The sequence below is a fragment of the Etheostoma cragini genome, chromosome 10 (genome assembly GCF_013103735.1).
Source record: "Etheostoma cragini isolate CJK2018 chromosome 10, CSU_Ecrag_1.0, whole genome shotgun sequence".
NCBI lineage: Eukaryota > Metazoa > Chordata > Actinopteri > Perciformes > Percidae > Etheostoma > Etheostoma cragini.
This window is the reverse complement of record NC_048416.1, coordinates 19,712,410-19,733,681: the sequence shown is the minus strand read 5'-3', so window position 1 is coordinate 19,733,681 and position 21,272 is coordinate 19,712,410. Positions and strand designations below refer to the sequence as shown.

The 21,272-nt window shown below is 36.4% G+C and overlaps 2 protein-coding genes across 4 annotated transcripts in view; both read left to right on the top strand.

Moving 5' to 3' along the window:
• xpnpep2 (X-prolyl aminopeptidase (aminopeptidase P) 2, membrane-bound) overlaps positions 1–3,177 on the top strand; it is a 100,598-nt gene extending 97,421 nt beyond the window's left edge. For all 3 annotated transcript variants that reach the window (XM_034883016.1, XM_034883014.1, XM_034883015.1), the window contains 4 exons: positions 733–792; positions 925–1,001; positions 1,114–1,203; positions 2,672–3,177. In XM_034883016.1, the coding sequence (XP_034738907.1) occupies positions 733–792; positions 925–1,001; positions 1,114–1,203; positions 2,672–2,872 (428 nt within the window). In that variant the 3' untranslated portion in view covers positions 2,873–3,177. The remainder of the gene's footprint in view (positions 1–732; positions 793–924; positions 1,002–1,113; positions 1,204–2,671) is intronic.
• A 3,066-nt stretch (positions 3,178–6,243) lies between these two features.
• Positions 6,244–16,221, top strand: sash3 (SAM and SH3 domain containing 3). Its single transcript, XM_034884212.1, has 8 exons — positions 6,244–6,485; positions 8,336–8,431; positions 9,900–10,034; positions 11,240–11,375; positions 12,053–12,210; positions 12,744–12,956; positions 13,052–13,196; positions 15,548–16,221. The coding sequence occupies exons 1-8, from the start codon at positions 6,429–6,431 to the stop codon at positions 15,766–15,768; spliced, it is 1,161 nt and encodes a 386-aa protein (XP_034740103.1). The 5' UTR covers positions 6,244–6,428; the 3' UTR covers positions 15,769–16,221.
• The last annotated feature ends 5,051 nt before the right edge of the window (positions 16,222–21,272 follow it).

Sequence of the window (21,272 nt, the reverse complement as noted above, 5' to 3'; positions counted from 1 at the left end):
TCAAATTAAAAAGACTTAGTTTGGGATGATATAAAACAGAGGTAAGCGGCAGACCAGAGAAAGTTTTTGAGTAATTTCATTCAATTCAATTATATTTATAGTGCCAATAACATAACAAAAGGACACTACTGATAGAATAGGTCTAGATCTCACAAAAACTTTCCTTTTAACAGGCAGAAACCTCGGAGAGAACCTGGCACCTGGAGAGAGAGAGAGAGCAAGAGAGAGACAGAGATATGAGAGATATGACATAACATGACAATATTGATCAATTTATTATAAAAGTAGTTGATGATTTATTTTCCGAGAGATTGCCTATTCATAAACGAAAAAAATAAAGATAACAATATCTGCACAGTAGATTTTAGCTCCTAAAAACAACTCAATACATCTTCAAGAAAAAAATATTTTCAGTGCCCAAAACAATTATAAAAATCTAGTAATCACACAAAATTATCCCAAGAATATCCTATTAATTTTTTAATTACTTGTTTTAAAATATTTATTCCTGAAAAAGAGGAGTACAGCATAATAAGACAACACTATACAAAATTTGATTGGACAAAATCATGCTAACATGCAGGAAATATTTTTTAATTTTAGAATATAGTAAAACACCCCGGTTTGTAACTTTAATGGCACAACTATATATGAAAATGTAAAAAATTAAATGTAATGTTGTTGGTGGTGTAATTTGTATTTTAATCATGTAATATTATGATATTTTTCCAGGGCCAGTGGGCTTTCAGAGTAACAATATTCCCTTCAGAACTGGCATGTTCACGTCTATTGGTGAGATGTTATTCTTTCTCAAAAAAAATCCACATCCACTACTACCATTATGATCATTTTACATGTAATGAACTTTGCATTTCATGGCTTAAACGTTTGAATGTAGAAAAACTGATAATGCAATTCTTTAAGAACCTGGATATTACAAGGAGAATGACTTTGGGATCCGGATTGAAGATGTTGCTGTTGTCGTACCTGTACATACAAAGGTAGATACAACACAGAGCTTCATTGATAATCAAGAATCGTGTCAGTGATTTCCTGTTTTTAATGAATAATGATAATGTACCATCTTTGTGAGTGTGCTTTTCTTTCCCTCAGTATGGTCATAACTACCTGACTTTTGACACTGTGTCGCTGGTTCCATATGACAGAAAGCTGATTGACACCTTGCTCCTTAGCTCAGAGCAGGTAAGAAATTGGATTTGACTACATAATCAACTGTATATTGAGATATGACTCTATTTTATTTATTTCTTTTTAAAAATGAGGGACTAAAAAGTGTTTACCCAACCCATTTAATAAATACCCAGTAACAAGCTATAACGTAAGTTTACTTCCCCAAACATACAATCAGTTTCCTGTTCTAAATACCTTTCAGTATTACACAGACGACCAACCAAGTCTTTCGTTTTCCTGCTTTACGAGTGCTGGTTTCCTCTTAAAATCCCCCCTTTACACGTTCTAAGCGTCTCTGCAGCTCAGAAATCAAAACATGCTTTGAGAAAGAAAAAAAAAACATGCAAAATCAACTTTGATGTTTTGTTTCTTTTCATCTTAGGAGAAAATGTATGTCTTTTTGTACAGAAAAGAACATGTCTACAAAATATCAACTTTTCAAACACAAAGAAGAACTTGTTTTTTTGGCTGCAAAACTTGAGCTCATATTTTTTTCTCAAGCTTCAGTTCTGCTTGAAAGAGTGTGTGCTCAAAACAGGTTTGAAGCTAGAAGTTAAGAAAATTAATAAAGAAAATATAACAGACTTAAGTTGACCAGTGGAAAGTAACTAAGTACAGTTACTCAAGCACTGTACTTTTGTACTTTTGCTTAAATCTTGAGGCAAAATGTGAATGCAGTAAAGTTAATGCATGCTTGTTGCACTGCTGTCGGTATGGCAAAGATAACAAGAGTCCAGGCCTGAGGACATATACAGTAGGACATAACAATGATATACAAGGACATCTACAGGCCAATATTGACTTTTGGAGATAGCGCCACCAACTGGCACCAGGAAATAAGCCTTATGTGTCAAACATAATCTGTTTTACATAAAACTTATAATGTGTGGTCTACATGTGATACTGAGCCGCCCCCTATACTTTAACCACGCCGAGTTCACTCAGGCCACGCCCCTTTCTTAACACTTGAAACGTTTAAAGTAGAGTCTTGTGTGAGGTGTCATTCAACTCAGCAGAGAGTTCCTTCTTCATTGGTGATGCTTTTGACCACCCCCTATCATTAAAACACGCCCCCTTTTCATAACTTATGACCCGTTGAAGGTGGAGTCTTATGTGAGGTATCAATGAACTCAGAAGAGACTTCCTTTTTCATTGGTGATAGTTTGACCCGCCCCCATATGATTCAAACTCGCCCACTTTCACAGATAATGAAATGTACAACCTAGAGTCTTTTGTGAGTTATCATTGAATTGCACGGTCGCCAGGAGCGGCGTCCGCCAGTAACTCTTTTACTTGATTTGTATTTATTATCTCTGTGGAGCACCATATTTTAGACCAGGAAGATACAGTATTATTATATATGTTTATATTTCATTTGTGTGTTATCCGCTGTTCAACTGATACCTGTTTTTCCAATGCCAGCAGTGTACAGTTATGCTTGGCCATGACTTTCATTGAGAGTAATCTTTTCTTGCTTCAGCTTCACTGGCTGAATAAATACTATGAGACAATACGGAGGCTGGTGGGTCCTGAGCTGGACAAACAGGGTCTACATGAGGAGAAGGACTGGATGCTCAAACACACAGAGCCTTTCATGATGTCTGGATCTTCTGCTTCTGTCTGCTTCTCATCGCTGACCCTCATCGCTCTGGCCATCGCTCTCCTCCACAACATAATTTGAGCATCGTCATCTTTTTTGCACTTACACAGCAGACTTGCACACTAATGTTACCCCAATGCAGTCTCTACTGAGCAGCTATACCAAGTTGAGATATCCACTGGAATTTAATTTCTTTTATTTAAATATATTTTTAATAATTAATTTTATTTAATTGGGTGGGCAAATGGCTGGAATTGTGGTGTTTAAAAGGTTAAGATGATTGTTTGTGTAATTTTTTTATGTATCATTTTTTTGTTTTTTTAATCTGGACATTTGTATGACCAGCTGATATAATTTCTATTTTATTAAAGTAACACTCTTTAACAAAAAGGTGTGGACACGAGTCATGAATCTGATGACTTTATTTAAAATTATGCAGCGGGTCAACTTCATTCCTATTTTCCAAGGCTGGCGGTGCTTTGTATCAATGTGACAGCAGCCAACCATCCTGTGTGGGTTGGCGCCATAGACTATATAAAACCATAGACAGTTAAATTATCAAACAGGCTGCCGCAAAAAAGAAGGCCTACATTTGGTAGGCTCTCTAGGTAGGCGCTGTTGGTACACGATCCGTCCTGCACATGGGCAGATGATAATACTGACGTACGAGGATTAAAGACACTGCGCGATCTGTTCCACAGTAGTGGTCTGCTGTTAGCCTCCACCGGAAAACTAACGTTAGTTTAGCTAACAGTTAATTTGGTTAAGCGCTAGCTGAGATAGCATGTAAAAGACGCTGAAATATGTATATATATTCTTATACATGTAAGAAAGTTTACACACCCATGCTAAAGTTGATTAAAAAGATGAATAAAAAACATCTTTTGGAAATTGATCTTAATGCCTTAGTTAAAAAATGTAGGAACATTTTAAGCACACCTATTTTCTTTGTGAATGTATATTGTATTGTAAATAAATAAAGTTCTTCCTTAAAATTCAGGGGGCATAAATATACACACCTGTATGTTAAATTCCCATAGAGGCAGGAACATTTTTACTTTTAAAGGCCAGTTATTTCATGGATCCAGGATGATATGCATCCTTATAAAGTTCCCTTGGCCTTTGCAATTATAACAGCCCCCCATCATCATACCTAGAGATAGGCAGGGTGTTATTTCAGTTAGCTTAATAGCTGGTTTGATTTTCATTGAGAGATGATCTTAGGAAAAGTTCTCCATGCCAATCTTCATGTATGATGAAGGTTTTGTGATTATATGGAGTTATTTTAATTCCAAAAGCCAAGGGGACTTTATCTGGATGCATAGTATTCTGGATCCATGAAATAACTGGTCTTTAAGAACGGAGGCCAACCGTCCTCCATGAAGGTAACGGGAAAATTATTTGTCTAGTCATGGTTTACCGTTAAGCTAGTTAGAGCAATTGTTAGCCACAGAACGTTAGCTACAGACTTCTGATTCCAAGAGCCGGTTGCCAAGTAACCACCGGAAACTACACGAAGTTGCCTCCATACCCGTTGAGGAAAATTTGGCCAAAAACATCAATAGAACTAGTGATACCACAGTTTAGAAATACTCAAGTCGAAATCCTACATTCAAAATTGTACTTTAAGTTCAAAAGTAAAATTACTCATTGTGCAGAATAACAGTAGCCCATTTTAAAATTATGTACATTATTGTTAGATTGGGGGAATCATTGGTAGATGAATGTATCACTCTAACGTTGCAAAGTTGAAGTATAAAGTAACACAAAATAAATACTCAAAGTACAAGTACCTCAAAATTGTACATACATGAACAATTTTACACCACAAAATACGTGTAGTACAACACATTATGTTTGTGTTTACAAGTCATTTTTTTTTAAATGAGAATTTATATAAGCTGCTGTAACTTTGCTGTGTAACCCTCACTTTCTAATTGGCATTATGACATCTACCCTCATTGATGACCTCATTGTGTGTGAGCCACAAAGTACAGTGTAACACCCTCTGTATCAAGTATTTAGTTAGCCGGCTGCTAGTGGAAACTTCATATCAAGTCGCCAAAAGCCAAACATGTTTTTTTTAAATAATTTATATGTTGTAAACATTTAACAGAAAAATCATATGTAAGCTTTTATTTTAAAACAGCTGTGAACAGAACTTGTGGTTTTACTTCTTCTGAATGTGAAGAGCTCATGCCGGCAGATAGCCGGTTGCCTGGCAAGTATTCTGTTAGCACATTTTGAAGGTGTGAATGTGCTGCAATCACACCACACCCTGTATTTGCTTGCCATTGTCAAACATCACTAAAAGCACATGAAGAAATGTTTTAACACCGAAAGCCAGAACACCAAAGTGCTGCTTACACATTATTGCATTTTATAATAATATTAAACTGTAATGTTTCCAACATTCTAATGAAATGGGCTCATTCTGTATGATGAGTACTTTTGACTTTTGATACTTTTGATAATACTTATTTCTATTTGAATACTTCTTCAACCACTACCTCTGAGGTTTCAGGTAACCTAAGGTGCAATCAAAATCTACTGCTTATTGTTTTCATCCCTTTAAGATCCGCAGACAGATCAGTTTGTTGCCAACCTAATGTCGTGTGGTAGGAAACTAAAACAGGGCATGCTCTTATCATGTGGTTTGCTACCCCACCAAAATAACAAGCTAAACTTGACTTACTTTTTACTTCCCTCTTTTTACTGCATGTGCTTGGCCTTTTGCAACTCATTTGTCTCATACACAACATTTTGTATAAATATCCTGTTGGATGAGCTGGACTGTCTGATCACCAGCTAGTGTTGTTGTTCGGACCTCCTGTAGCTGCGGCAGGCACCTCTGCCCCAGCTGCAAAGCCGTTACTGAGTTTCTAAATATGTCATCTTTAGATTTCTTTCACTTCCACACAAATATGTGCTTATTAGAGAGTGATGGCTAAACAAGCTGAAAAATGAAACAAAAACATTGCCACAGAGCTTGTTGGCAACTCAAGAGCTGATGTGTTGCATGGTAGAGATTGTTCCTTACTTTTTATTTACTAACTAATGTCTGTGGAAGTAGAAATGTTGTAATACAGTGACACTGCAGCAAGAGATGACATGCTTTTAAAATACCTGCTCCTTATTGATGATCATTTAGAAAGCTTTTTATCTGACTGAATATATGAGTATAAGTATGAGTAACCCTTTGTCGATTATTTGATCACAACATTAAAACATGGCCTTGTATTACGAAAGAATCACAGAAAAAAAGACTTTCTTTTAAAATTTATCAGCATATCTGTGACAATTTCATGAACGGTTTCATGTGTGTCTGTTCAGTTTGCCACAGAGAGTTTGTATCACGCACGGCTGAGAATACATGCAACAAACCCACGAGCCTGTGTGAAAACCAGAGGACCAAAAACAGGGTTTGCCTCTACAGTTTCTGTGTGGCCACGTGACTTCCTCTCAGCTTCTGCACTTTGTTTGGCTGCAGTGGAGTGCAGCTCTACCTTTTTTTTTGACTCACAACTTTGGCAGTGACAGCAGCACAGTGACAGAAACCCTCACTGATTAAGACCGGTGCATTGCTCCCACAGCCTTTTTGTCCACAGCGATCTCTAAAGGACCACTGAAGAAGAAGATGTTAAGGCGAAGGCCTTCCAATGCCTCGGAGAAGGAGCAGGTGCAGAAGAAGAAGGTGAGTTTTTGGTTATTATTATTTTGTTTTGGAAAGTTTAAAGTTAATGTGCTCAACTTGAACTTTCATGAAATGTAAAAAGGTCTTCATCCCATCCTTTTAAACACAATGTTTGCTTTACAACATCTCGTACAGCTGATTTTGTGCGCGCCATTGTCTCAACACAGGATGTCTGCTAAAGTTAGTGCAAACCTTTGTGGTGAAGCTGAACAAACCCACAAACACACACAACTTAAAGCTCAGTACTATCTTGTATTTTTTTTGTGTAACTGCTCTTTGGCCTCAACAAAGTTCCTCTATTCTGGTGAATCATTGCTGCATATGTAGTTTGAGTCATAACAGGCTTCATGGCTTCTGGTGCATTTGTCTCCAGCAGCCACCCTAGGAGCAAACCTCCTACGCTCGACACCAGTGCCCTTTTTTCCCAGCATCATCTCCCCTCCTGTGGTCCAATTCAAACCTTGTCATTTCACAACTCATGTCTTTGTTCTCTGCAATTATCTCCTAACACACAATTGTCACTGATGATAATTGAGGCCGGAGAGCATCTTTGCCATTACAGCGGTAATAGAAGATAGATTTATCTGAAAGCTTTGTGGCTTTTTGGGGAGGAGAACTGTGGCATGAAAAACAGACATTTACCAGCAACACTCGTAACGGCCTCATAAGGTAATTTGCTCTCTTGGCTGCAGTAGTGATTAAGGTCTTCAGGTCAGCCAGCACTGACTAGATGCCTGCCTCGGTTGGCTGTCAGCACATGCTCAAGCTTTGCCCGTTTCCTGTGGTTTTGACAAAGATTCGAGAAGGAGGAGCCGTGATAACATCATGCACAGCGATGTGTGGTTATGTGGAAAATTAAACAAAGAGTTTCCACTAGAGCTGGAGGCAACTTCCTATGTAAACATAATGCAAAAGAGTAAAACCATTGGCCTTTTTGGTTCAAAATAAGTCTTAAGCATATACAAGTGCCATGCAGACCTGAACTGAAAGGATCATTCCATTAATTGATTAGCTGATGACTAATAATCAGCATCTATTCATAATTAATGAATTTGTCAAATCAATCATTACTGCTCAGAATCCCCAGTTCCACCTCCTCAATTATGAAGATGAAGTTTTGTGAAGTTATAAATTGAGTTATTTGGAGAAATCTTAGGTATCAGGAAAGTGTGAGGGGCAGTTTTTGCTAATTTAATGACCAAAGATTAATCAAAAAAAATAAAAAACATCAGACTCATAGGACTTTTAATTCATAAAAAAGATAATTCTGCAGTTAGCTCATTCCCATGTAGACACATGCGTCTTCATACCAACATTATCTTGTTCAGTAATCCATTTGAGTTTACACATTACTTTATCATTTTTATGTTCCTGTCATGTATCTTTGGTAAATTTAAAAGTCAGTTTTTTTGGATGCAAACTAGTTATTACAAGAACTCATGATCCACCACACATTATTTGTGTGTTTCCTGCTAAACTGCTCAACTACATTCATCAAATGTTTCAGAAGCGGCTGCAGTACATTCTGCAACCTGACCCAGATTCATGACTTTACCTTTGATAACTGTTAGGAGCAACATGGACAGTTTTTCTTTCTGAGAAAGCTCCTCCGCAGATTCATTCTGTTCACACATTTAAAGAGATAACAAGCTGTGTGTGCACAACTGTGGGATGAGCGTTATCATTGTTTCAGTGCATAACAGTGAAAAATCACCAAACAACAGACGTTTTTCTGGAAATGCCTTTTTTGTTTACACCGTTTGTACAGTTTGAAAGTTTGCATGCTGGCCCTTTGTTCTGGACTTTTCTCATTATGATCTAAAGTAAGTGAAATTATTTGTGTGTTCCAGTTGACTCTACAGAGGTCCAGCAGCTTCAAGGATTTTATGAAGCACAAACCCACCTCTCCTGTTGTATCAGAGAAGGAGTTTAACTTGGAGGAGAATGTAAGTTCTCTCAAACATACACAGAAAACACACAAACACATTATGAGACAAATGACTCTTGAAAAGTAGAAGTACATATATTCCGAACTCTTTGTGTTATGTTCCTAAACGACTGATAATTTCTCACATTGTTCCTCATTCTTCCTGCTGTGACCCTTTCATCCAAAACCTAAATGATATTTCCAGAAGAGACCAAATGGCAAATTGATATCAGTTACAGAAGTGCACAGTTTGTGCTTCCTGATACAACAAACTGCTGCTACACAAATGTTTTAACACTTTAACATTCACAGACGTTCACTTAACTTCCCAGTTATATTCTGTGTACCCTGAGTGGAAGTTAGAGGACGTAGAGCAGAAGAAGAGAGGAAGTAAGAACGAGAAGCATTGCACGGAGCCCAGATGACAGCAGCATGTAGACAGGATGTCCGCTACGCTCTCAAGCAGAGAGCCTCTGTGTCACACAGACAGTTGCAGAGGCCGCCAGCATTTAACCAGGAGGTTGTCCCACAGATACTTTAGGCAGTTTATTCAACATTACATTCATCATCATTTCTATTTCTCAGTATAACAGTTATGTCCCTCTTTATTTCTGTGGTGGCTGTTTGTTTGTCAGTTTGGGTATTCAGTTGGCTTAACAGTTAACTCTCTTCACTTTAGTGCTTAATTAAGAGTTTAAATGATTTATTTTTGAGATAGAAAGTCATAAAAACCTTAAAAAAAGTATAAGTTTGACATAAGAATTTGAGTGCAGAGTTAAAATCTCAGAAGAAAAAAGCTCTCTGTTACAGTTTGCTATTATGGACATTCACTATCATAAAATAAGCCACTACCTGCCAGTTTGTAAAAGCCACAGAATGTTGTTTAAAAAGTCTAATACTGTCACTCTGAAGTAATGCTCTGTTTTCTCTAAATCTAACAGCATGTCTGCTTTAATTTCCTTTGCAAATTAGAGGGGACTCCACCTCTGTGTCCTCACAAAATACAAAATGTGACATAGTACATTAGTTGCAACTAACTGCCTCCATAAAAATACTGAAAACATCCTTAGTTCTCATTACTGAGCCCACGGTGTTTGGCTGCAGACAGTGTTATGTTTGAAACTGTTTTCATGCACCTGTCCACAATAGTGCATGTGTGTGCGTGGGTGTGTTTGTGTATGTGTGTGACTTTGTGGGTTTAAGCAGCATGTGTGTATGCAAACCCAATTACCACGAAATCTGTAGGTTTTCTAGTTTATGAGAAATAGATACAGTACATGACAGCAATTCCACTGTGAACCACTGTGAGAATGAATTTAAATGGCCTAGTTTATAATTTTTTTTTAATGATGTTTAATGATGTTTATGAATTCCTTCAAACATGACCTTATTTAAATAAACTTGAACCTCATATCCTCTCATCTCCTACACCTGTCAACAAATAGTTGAAATAAGTTAATGTTTTGTTTTTTTAACTCTCATCTCAGGTGGCAGAGGATGTAACAGAAGAGGAAGCAGTTAAAAGTGGCAGCAAACTGGGAAAGAAATGGCGCAATGTCATCTCACGTACCATGACCCGCAAAACATCCAAGATGGTGCAGAAGGCTCTGGCTGAAGAGGGGGTAAACCCTATTTACACTTACACTTAAGTTATACTTACATGATCAAAGTGTTTAAACAGCAACAAACATATTTTCAAACTTTTCAGCAGCATCTATACTAATAATTATGGAACTATAAAGGACTGATTCAAAAACACACCTTTACATCTTGACGCAGAGCTGTTGTTGTTACAAAGAGATTGAAAATGTCTCCATCTAGTGGACACATGTATGTACTGTGGTTTTCGAAGGAAAAGCAGAATGTTTGATTTTTTAGTGGTGGAAATTAACTAAATACTTTTAGTGCTGTACTTAAGTAAATGCAAGTGTCTGAAATTTATACTTGAGTATTTCCATTTCATACCACTTTACACTACTCCACCATAATTTGGAGGGAATTATTGTACTAATTTGTCTCCTCTAAGTTTATCTGACAGCCATATTTTTCACACAAAACACATGACCTATAACAGTTCAATGTTAGGCACACATTAATGCATTAGCAATATCTAATAACATATAGTAGTATAGCTCTTTAGATAGCTCTCTTTATTTTTTATACAACATAGCATGGCTACATTCACTTCAGTAAGAACTTAAACACTGCCTCAAAGTCTGACTGTAGTTTGGTACACATCACGTTCAGTTCAGCACTCTAAACTCACAAAACTGCCCATGATGGGTCAGTATATGGTTGTTGTGTGTTCAAGAGAACAAACCAGAGTTTATGTATGAAGCTTTCAATTGTCAAAATGTGGCCTTCTGTTGTGTATTTAAAAGTCAGAGTTCTGTAGAATTTAAGCAAAACTTACTTTTCTTTAAAGTTAGGGTACATTTTTGAAACTGACAAAATGTTGTAAAATGTTGTCAAAGTATAGCTAAATACATCAATAAACAATATTTATAGTCAAGTAATTCAAATTTAATGTAAAACAAAATGTAAGCTTTAAGTGTGATCCTTTAAGTTTTGTTTTTTGACCAATTAATTTGTTAAAAGAAATTAAATTGTCATTTATTTTACTCTTCTATATATGTTTTAATAGCTCTTGGTATTTTTTTACTCATTAATCTTTTCACTCTTTGGTTATATTCTTGATTTTTCTGATAACCTTTTACTACATTTTGTCAGTTTGAGCGCTTAAAATGAGCTTTATCTTATTCATTAATAATTGAGTGGGCTGAAGGTGACTTGACCTCTGACCTTCACCTTCCTGTGATGTCTCCAGGCTGAGAGTGGTGAGGATCTGTCTCCAGTCTCTTCTGATTGGCGTCCAGATCTGTGTGCGGGACAGAGGACATCTGTCTGTTCCACAGGGTCAGAGGACACGGCACCCAGCCTCATCAGCCGCCAGCTCTCAGGCAGTAAGTGTACATCTGCATCCCTGGGAACCAGATGTTTTCAAACGACAAGCGTTAAAGGGGAAGTCGTAACTAAATTAAATCAAACACATTGACATGATGCAAATGTATTTAGATTCAATGTGACTAAGACTTCCTGATGATATCCTTATCTAGGAAGTCTATTATAAAAGAAACGTCCATAAATCAGCTTAGTAATTATAGGAAAAAAGATGCTTCTTATAACGCCAGAACTGGCCTAAAAAAAGTCCCATTTAAGTTTTATTTAGTGTCAATGTTATCCAGTAATAATTGCCTGTTGATTCATTGGTAGTTGCAAACAGTAACTTCAGATGGCTAATTCATCCTACTGGCACCAATTGGATAAAAATGTAAACAAATATAGCCTTAAAAAACAGGACTTAAGTTGTTGCCCAGAGCTCCTACTTGTTTCCTTCCCCAAAAAAAAAAGATGGGAACTGTAGTTCCGAAATGCATTTTTATCCTCAAATAGTATTGAGACAATGAAAAAATAAAAAGCGACAAAAATCCATTAATATTGACAGTGCAATTACATTTCTGACAAAAGTAAGGTTCAACGTGTCCCATCAACATCGTTCTCAAACACTGACACTCTCTATAGTTGCAGTATCTGAAGGCTCAGGATGAATGTGACTCTGCTTCTTCTCTGTTCACCTCAGGTAGCGACAGACAGAGCCTGGACAGCGGATACTGCCAGAGGGACAGCATGAGGCTGGAGGAGAACGGCGTCTCTTACAACGGACCTTTCTGTGGTCGAGCTCTGGTCCACACGGACTTCACTCCCAGCCCCTACGACGTGGAGTCGCTCAAACTCCAAGTGAGTCTCCGGGGGAAAGTCTTCCTCACTGTCTCTGATTTGGCCCTCGGCCTCTTCTGCTGTCTCGACAAGTCGTCGTCCTGGGAGCTTGTTAACCGAGTGGAACAAGACGGGGCGTTTTGATTAGTATTCTTCAAGCAGAATTTGAACTACACAACCCGTTACTCACTATATGTTTGACAGAATAAGATTAGAATTACAGTAGTACAGTATCGTGTCACTACAATGCAAATCATACAAGAGTACACAGCGAGAAAGGTATGTTAAAAGGTATAGAAATGTCTAGTGTTTATTCAGTTTTCCCTTTTCCATTCTTTTGCGTTTTTGCGCAAGTGATACTTATTTTGAGTAATTGGAGAGATGTTGGTTCATCAAGAAGTCAACTCAGAAGAGTGTGGGCATAGAATTTTTTTTATTTATAGTGATTTAATAAACTACCAAATGATTCATTCTTTCATGTGTTTTTTTATCTTGTCTTTGATAACATCATCATCATGACTACGGCTGGCGTTCATGCGTCATTTCTCTTACAGAAAGGAGACATCATCTACATCATAGAGAAGCCTCCCGTGGGGACCTGGACAGGAAAGCTCAATAACAAAATGGGCTCCTTTAAGTTCATCTACGTCAACCTGCTGCCTGATGAGAGCCCCCCAGCAAGAAGGAGACGCTGCAGCAGAAAGAACCGCAAATCCAAATCCAAACCCAAAACCCTGGAGGAGGTTCTGGACAGCATCGGTCTCACTGTAAGATTCCTTCTGATAACAATAAACTGCTGCAGGACTACATTGTTATCAGGAATGTCCATCTAAGTGTTTGTGTTAATGTTATTGTGTTTCAGGAGCTCAGTTCCTTGCTATCCATGCACGGTTTTCAGAGCCTGGAGGACTTTGCAGGGCTAAAGGAGTCTCACCTCAACGAGCTAAACATCACAGACCCGGACAAGCGTTCTAAAATCCTGAATGCCTCTGAACTGCTGAGAGACTGTAAGTGCACATCCTGTAAAGCTGCAATAATCTTTCATAAAGATGCTGAAGTAAATTGTTTCAGCCGGTATTCTTCTTCTTCTTCTTCTTCTTCTTCTTCTTATTCTTCTTTTTCTTGCTAAGAAATCCATGTTCCCATGCACAAACTCACCAAAAGTCATGTGCCAAACTAAATCAGTCCAATTTTTATGCAAATATTCCTTCTGGTGGTGCTACAGCAGCCACCTAAAATCATAAAATAAAACTTCATAACAGATTATGCAACGTCACAATTTGCGTTACATAAGTAGGTGCAGATCTCAGGGTGATATGCATGTTTTAAATGTGTCCGCATTAAAACACTTGATTCAGATTAACAATCAGTCCAGTTCCAGTTTAGGAAAGCCATGTTAGGCTGACTCAATAAAACATAGCCCCAATAGCTAAAGGTGTCATCATCTAGACAATAGCTTGCTAAGATCAGCACTTGCTTGCAGACCCAAAAGTTGAGAGTTCAACCCCAATAGTTACATGATGTCATTTCATACTGAATCAGTCATTGTGCTTTGGTACACATTCCCTGCATATTTTAGATATTTCTGAGCAACAACGTACCTGTCTGAAAGGATCAGTTTATTAGTTTGTTTCTAGGTTAACATGCCAATGTATACACTGGGATTATGCTTTAAATGGGAGACGGGAGACATAGGTTTATTAAATTAGCTGTAGCTCAACAAGGTTGACACTGGTTTTCAGAGAGGTTAGTAGTTCAAATCCCAAAATCCAAAATGATCCCAACCCCCTTACTCCTCTCTAATAACTGCCTTTATTCAGTCCTCTCTCACCACTGGAATTGTTCCCTCATCCTTCAAATCAGTTGCAACAACCCCTATACTCAAGAAACCCGGTGAAGACCCCAACAACTTCAACAACTTGAAGAACTTTCTAATTTACCCTTTTTATCCAAAATCCTCGTAAAAAAACGTTGCATCTTAGGTCCACGCACATCTGTTTAACAATAACCTTTATCACAATACAGTTACAATACTTTATAACAATCCCAATCTGGTTCAATCAAACCCAGCTCTACCTGTCCACCAAACCTACATCCTCTCTCCCACCCACCTCACTTTCTGACAGCTTAGCAGAAATCAAATACTGGTTTTCCAGTATTCTTTTTGAAAATTCAACAGTGAAAAAACTAGGTTCTCCTTATTGGCACCAAATCCACTCAAAAACTGACAGTTCTCTGTTACTGTTGACCAACACCTTGGTTCCACCTCTTCACAGGTCAAGAGTCTGGGTGTCATCTTGATAGCACGCTTTCATTTCAAACACACATAAACAATGTCACTCGGTTTGCATAGTTCCATCCACGGAGCATTAACTGCCTTCGTCCATCTGTCACATCTGATAGAACAGCCATTCTTGTTCATAACCTGGTTACATCACACGTTGATTGCTGTAATTCCCTTCCCTGCAAATCCATACTCAAACTCCAGCTGGTTCACAATTCCGCTGCTAGCATCATCACCAGAACACCTTCTGTTAATCATATTACTCCCATTCTTTAGCAGCTTCATTGGCTCCTGGTTAAATGCCGCATTGATTATAAGATCATAAGATCCTGCGAATAACTACAAATATCTGCAACACTAACTGTCTTTCCTGTTCCAAAACTCACCTAAAACAAACAGTTCTGAAACACATTTGAAAGGTGCCTATGAATAACAATTATTTTTATTATTGTTGTTGCAAAGCAGCTATAATTTTTAGCTGAAGCTGATTCATAATGTGAAAGTGCGACACATTTTCTAAAGATGGACAATTCTGAAATATTCAGTAACTCTGTATCACTGCATTGCTGAATTTTAAAAGTCAACTTTTTTGTGGGTTTGGTTTTACAGAGAAGTCAAAAAACACTGAAGCAGTCATAAACAATCCAACCTGTTAAGCTGGTTTTGTAGCCACTATCACATGAACTAGGCTGGAACTAGGAACACAAACCTAAGATCTGAGAGGAGGGTTAACCCCTATTCAACAGAAAACTAGTTCTGATGAATACACTCTATTTATTTAAAATATAATGGGTGTATGTGAAAATCCTACATAGATGGAAATCTACTTTAATGTATGCAACACAAAAATAACCATTCCCAGTGTCCTTTATACAAGACATTACTCAGGCATTAAACATGTAATACAAAAACGAAATACAAAACAGAGTAAGAGCGTATTTAGGGGATTGGTGCTTTTGTATTTAATCACAGCTCACACAACGCCTTTCTTGCTAAAAATAATTCAAAGACCTCTCAGAGTCCAGGATGGATTGTATTTCAGTATAAAAACGTGATTATCTTTGTCCCATGTAGCTGAAGACGAGTCAGAGCCAGAAGAGGAGGACAAGGAGCCGAGGGACTCCGGCTGTTTTGAGAGCTCAGAGAACCTGGAGAGCGGACGTGAGGAGCCAAAGACCGACAAGAAACTCCAGGATGAAGCAGAGATCCATGAGCAGCAAGAGGAGAGGCAAACAGAGCAGCTGGACGCTCTTCAGGAGCAGCTGCAGGACCTGACGGTGGATGAAGGATCTTGAGAAGTGATGGAAAAACTGTTATTCCTGGTTCTCAGGGACTCTTAGAAGAGAGTGAGTTGGTGATAGGAACAATGTAATGTTCAAATACTGTATGAACACGATGGTCTCCGTTTCCCACAGTTTGCGTGTTCTCTTTGTCTGCTGAGTACGCTGTGTAAATGCCCGTCATATTGTTGATTCCTCCTGAAGACGTCATGTAAGGCACCATTGAAGCATTAAAAGGTGCTATTTCTCTTTGTTATGATCCTGTTTAAAATGTTTTCATGGTGTTCAGTCTCATACAAATATGAATGTAAAATGTTTTCAATAGATTCTTCATGTGACTTGAATTTAATTGTAACATTAAGTAGTTTACCTTTACTTGGGTGTCTTTTCACTGATGTCTGTCACACGTCATGAGGAGGTTGTTAACAGCTGCTGTAAATAGAATTTGAATAAAACAAAATTTCCTGAGTTGTTGAAATAGCATTAATTGTTACTCTCATTTTTATTGTGCAGGTTTAAATGTTTTGTCTGAAGCAAATCAATTAAATATATCAACGAATGAAATTGATGATTATTATAAATCTATAATCTATATGATCCCTGGATGATTAATAGTAAATATTTTGACTACTCAAGACGTCCTGAGTAGCTTGCTTTCAGAGATTTCAACCACATCTCACAGTCTTAAACAGCAAATGGAACAGTTTCACATGATCCAAGTATGGAAGCCATCTCCATGACAACTCAACAAATATAACCCCCTGGTGTAGTCTGTGGGATGTAGTCATAAGGTCTGGAAAAAGCCTGTAAGTAAAAGTACACTTTTGGCAGCTTTCAACAAAAAGGCAATTTGAAGAGACAATTCTCATCTTTGTGTTGCTTGGATTATATTCATTGACAATTTTGTTTAAAATTGTACTTAAGTACAGGACTTGAATAAATGTATTTAATTATTTTCCATGACTGCTCATAACGTTAATGCTGACATGCTGATAACGATGTGTTTATCATGTTCACCATCTTAGTTGTAGTTCTAAGTTTAGCTCGTCACAGCTGAGGCTGGTGGGAAGGGCATTTGTTTGGCACGTGATTGTATCGTACTGGTACTAGTTTTTACAAATTAAAATTTTGACCTGAGGGTGGCACTAGATGGAAAGTGGAGGGATCAGCACAGTAATTACATTTTATTCTCAGGGGACCGTGAGCGTCTGCACCAAAACCAATGGCATTTAAATGCATCCAATAGTTGGAGACATTTCAGTCTAAGATGATCAGAAAGTAAAGATACAAATAAGCCTCTCAACTTTGGCATACTATCTCTAAAGAGTATTCTTGCTATAATACTTTTAGTGTTTTCATGAAAACATTAGTCTCATATATCCACCAGTAGATGAATGAACAATGTTTAAGTTGCTGTGAGACTTTGTTTTGTTTTTGGTTTAAAATGGAGAAAAAAACATGTTATTTGTGTGAATGATTCAGCAGCATTTACAGTATTGTAATTCTTCCATACAACTTTTGGTTGCCTGCTACTTCTGCATACTTCAGCTACAACAACCGTTCAAGTATTAAAATGTTGAGCTCTTTAAGGACATTTGTGCTTGTAGTCAACCTTTTTAAAATATTAACCTTTTTTTCTTTTTAAATTGAAAGTCAATGGAGCAATCTTCAAATCCTCTTCAGGCTTCTTTCCCCTTGAAATGCCTCTCCTCCCGCATTCTTTTAAACAATTTGACTTTTAAACTATTCACAAAACCTTAAACTCTCAAAAAGAGATTCAGCCTTTAGCCTTTTGAAGTTTACAGTTAGTGCTTCTTTCAGGCTTTTCTGCGTTTATAATGGGTGTGTATTGCGTGACTTCAGTCTTCTGTGTTCTTCCAGACATTCTTTGACATACTATGACGTTTTTATCACTTTTTTCAACACACTGTAATATCACTTTTTTTGACATTGCATACTATGACTTTTTATCACTTTTTTCGACATAGCATACTATGACTTTTTATCACTTTTTTGGAAATACTATAACTTTTTCATGACTTTTTGACATGCTATGACATGAATTTTTTGACATACTATACTATGATTTTTTGTTAATTTTTCAACATATTGTATTGTTACTTTTTTCAACATGCTATACTGACTTTTCTCTACATACTATACTAGGGCTATTATTAACATACCATATGACTTTTTTTATAAACTATAGTATGACTTTTTATCAATTTTATCAACATAATATCTTACGACTTTTTCTTGACTTTTTTGACAAACTATACTATGACTTTTTTATCACTTTTTTGAGATCATGCACTGTGACTTTTTTATCACTTTTCTTGACATACTGTACTATGGCTATTGTTGACATACTATGTTATGACTTTTTTCACTTGTTTCGACACACTATAGAATAACTTTTTTCACTTTTTTTTAACATGCTATACTATGACTTATTACGACATGCTGTACCATGACATTTTTATCACTTTCTTTTGACATACTGAATTACTTTTTTGACATGATATAATATGAATTTTTTGACATACTAAACTGACTTTTTGATAATATTTTCAACATACTATGGCATAACTATTTTCAACATGATATTCTGACTTTTCTCGACATACTATACTATGGCCATTATTGACATACTATACTATGACTTTTTTTCAATAAACTGTGTTATGACGTTTTATCAATTTTATCAACATAATATATTATGACTTTTTATCACTTCTTTCAACATATTGTACTATGACGTTTTTTGACATACTATAATATGACTTTTTTATCACTTTTTTGACATCATATACTATCACTTTTTTATCACTCATCGTGACATACTTTACTATGGCTATTGTTGACATGCTATATTATGACTTTTTTTACTTTTTTTGACTCAGTATATAATAACTTTTTTCACTTTTTTAACATACTGTACTATGAGTTATTACAACATGTTATACAGACGTTTTTCGACCTATTACACCATCACTTTTTTTGACATACTATAATATGACTTTTTTATCCCTTTTTCTAGGACAAGCTAAGACTTTTTTTCCAATGAACTATACTATAACTTTTTATCACTTTTTTTTAACATACTGTACTATGGCTTTTTTATGATTTCTTTCCACATGACATACTATGAAATAATACATATTCTGGACAAATGTGTTTTTACATACTATACCATTACTTTTTCGACATGCAATGATGACTCTTTTTATCACTTTTCTCAACATATTATACTCCGGCTATTGTTGACATACTATTCTATGACTTTTTTATCACTTTTTAAAATAAATTATACTATGACTTTTCTATCTATTTTTTTCAACATACCACATAAACCATGACATGTTAATGACTTTTTTTGACAAACTATACTAAGATTTTGTTCAAAATACCGTACTTTGAAAGTGGGAGAGAGGGAGAATGACATGTAGTAATGGTGCAATGAGGACTGAGCTTCAATACATGTGGCACACTTAACCAGGTGAGCAAACATACTATACTATGACTTTTTACAAAATGCTATACTATGTATAGAGTACTTATGGTTTACGGTCCCAAAACACTATTACGTAATGTAAGTCCGCATAGAGTTGTTCAAAAAGGCAACAGTGTTTTTACAGTTTTACAGTGTCTAATTTCCTTAAATGAGGTTACGTTAAAACCATAGAACGTGAGTCCATTCACACATGCAAATGTTTTAATTAATGGCACTTTTATATAGTTGAAATCCCTTTGAGTTGCCTTTTCCTCTTTTGTGTTTGTTTTGTAATTAAAAATGTTTGTCACATGTAACAAATTTGTCCTGTTGTCTTGGCCATGTCTCTCTTGAAAAAGAGATTTTATATCTTAATGAGACTAACCTAAAGTATAAAGAACAAAATGAAAACGACCTTTTTTGACATGATACACTGTAACTATTTTTCACTTTTTTCAACATACTCTACTTTGCCTAAGTTCGACATGTCAGACAAGTTAGACAAGTCTATCTCTGTGTGTTTGTCTGTCTTTCTCTCTCTCACTCTCTCTCTTTATCTCACCCCCAACAGGTTGAGGCAGATGACCGCCCACCCTGAGCCATGGTTCTGCTTGAGGTTTCTGCCTCTTAAAAGGAAGTTTTTCCTTGCCTCTGTCGCCTAGTGCTTGCTCTTGGTGGGAATTGTTGGGTTTCTGTAAATAACATCACAGAGTACGGTCTAGAACTGCTCTTTTATGAAAAGCGCAATGAGATAACTGTTGTTGTGATTTGGCGCTATATAAAATAAATTGACTTGAATTAAATAATAAACTTTTACTATTTCTCATTTTTTCCGACATACTATACTATGACTATTTTTGATATACAATAAAATGACATTTTTTATCACTTATTTGACATACTAGACCATGACTTTTTTGCCAAACTATATTGGGACTTTTTTAAATCACTGTCATCAAAACATTTTACTATGACTTCTTTATCACTTTTTTTGACATACTACACAGTGACTGTTTTTGAAAAATAATGTCATGAATGTCCACGTACTTTATTTGGTGGCATGGTGGCTTGGTGGTTAGCACTGGGCATTTTCGCGTGGATTTTGCACGACTTTTTTCGACATACTATACTGTGACTTTTTCATTAATTGTTTTGACATACTGCACTATGACTATTTTTCAATTTTATCAAAACACTATATTATGACAATTTTCAATATATGATACAATCACTTTTTAATCAATTTTTTTTTACATACTGCTTTTTGACCAATAATGCCATGACTGTTTTCAATGTATTTTATTTGGTAGCATGGTGGCTCAGTGGTTAGCTCTGGGCCTTTTATTGTGGAGTTTACATGTTCTTCCAGCCTGTTTTTGACATACTATACTATCCCTTTATCATCCCTTTTTTTAGACATACTTTACTGTCACTTGAACATTTTTTCCGACACACTATACTATGACTTTTAAAGACATTGAATGCAATTTTACAGATAAACACTTTGAAACTACTAATAGCGCAAATAGCTCATTCATAACGGTCAGTTCCAAGAGGTTTCACATCATTCAGATGCAGAGACTTTTAAGGAAATAATTACTGATGTCTGGTCATCGGTAACCTTACCTACCCATGGACACGCTTGAAAATTGCATTTTTTACACAATAGGTCACCGATGATGAAAAGTTATATCTAAAGCATTTGTTTTACAAACTAATAGCTGTGGAAGTGAAACCTATTATGAAAATTCAGAAATGAAAAATCTATTAAAATTACCATCCAGAAAGGTGCATAAATGATTATTTGCTGTATTTTTCTATTTTCTAAAATTTCTTTCCACTAACTCACAACTGTGAAACGTTTAATGGCTGCAACTCTCTATAATGGAAATGAAAATGAAGAATAACACATACAATTGATTTATATTCATTATTTATCCAGTATATCATGTATACAGTGGGTACGGAAAGTATTCAGACCCCTTTAAATTTTTCACTCTTTGTTTCATTGCAGCCATTTTCCAAA

What these genes read in the sequence shown, in the direction of transcription:
- sash3 (XM_034884212.1), top strand. Translation starts at nt 6,429, where the DNA reads ATGTTAAGGCGAAGGCCTTCCAATGCCTCGGAGAAGGAGCAGGTGCAG. An exon ending in AGCAGGTGCAGAAGAAGAAG is followed by an intron (nt 6,486 to 8,335) that starts GTGAGTTTTTGG and finishes TGTGTGTTCCAG; the next exon opens with TTGACTCTACAGAGGTCCAG. An exon ending in AGGCTCTGGCTGAAGAGGGG is followed by an intron (nt 10,035 to 11,239) that starts GTAAACCCTATT and finishes TGATGTCTCCAG; the next exon opens with GCTGAGAGTGGTGAGGATCT.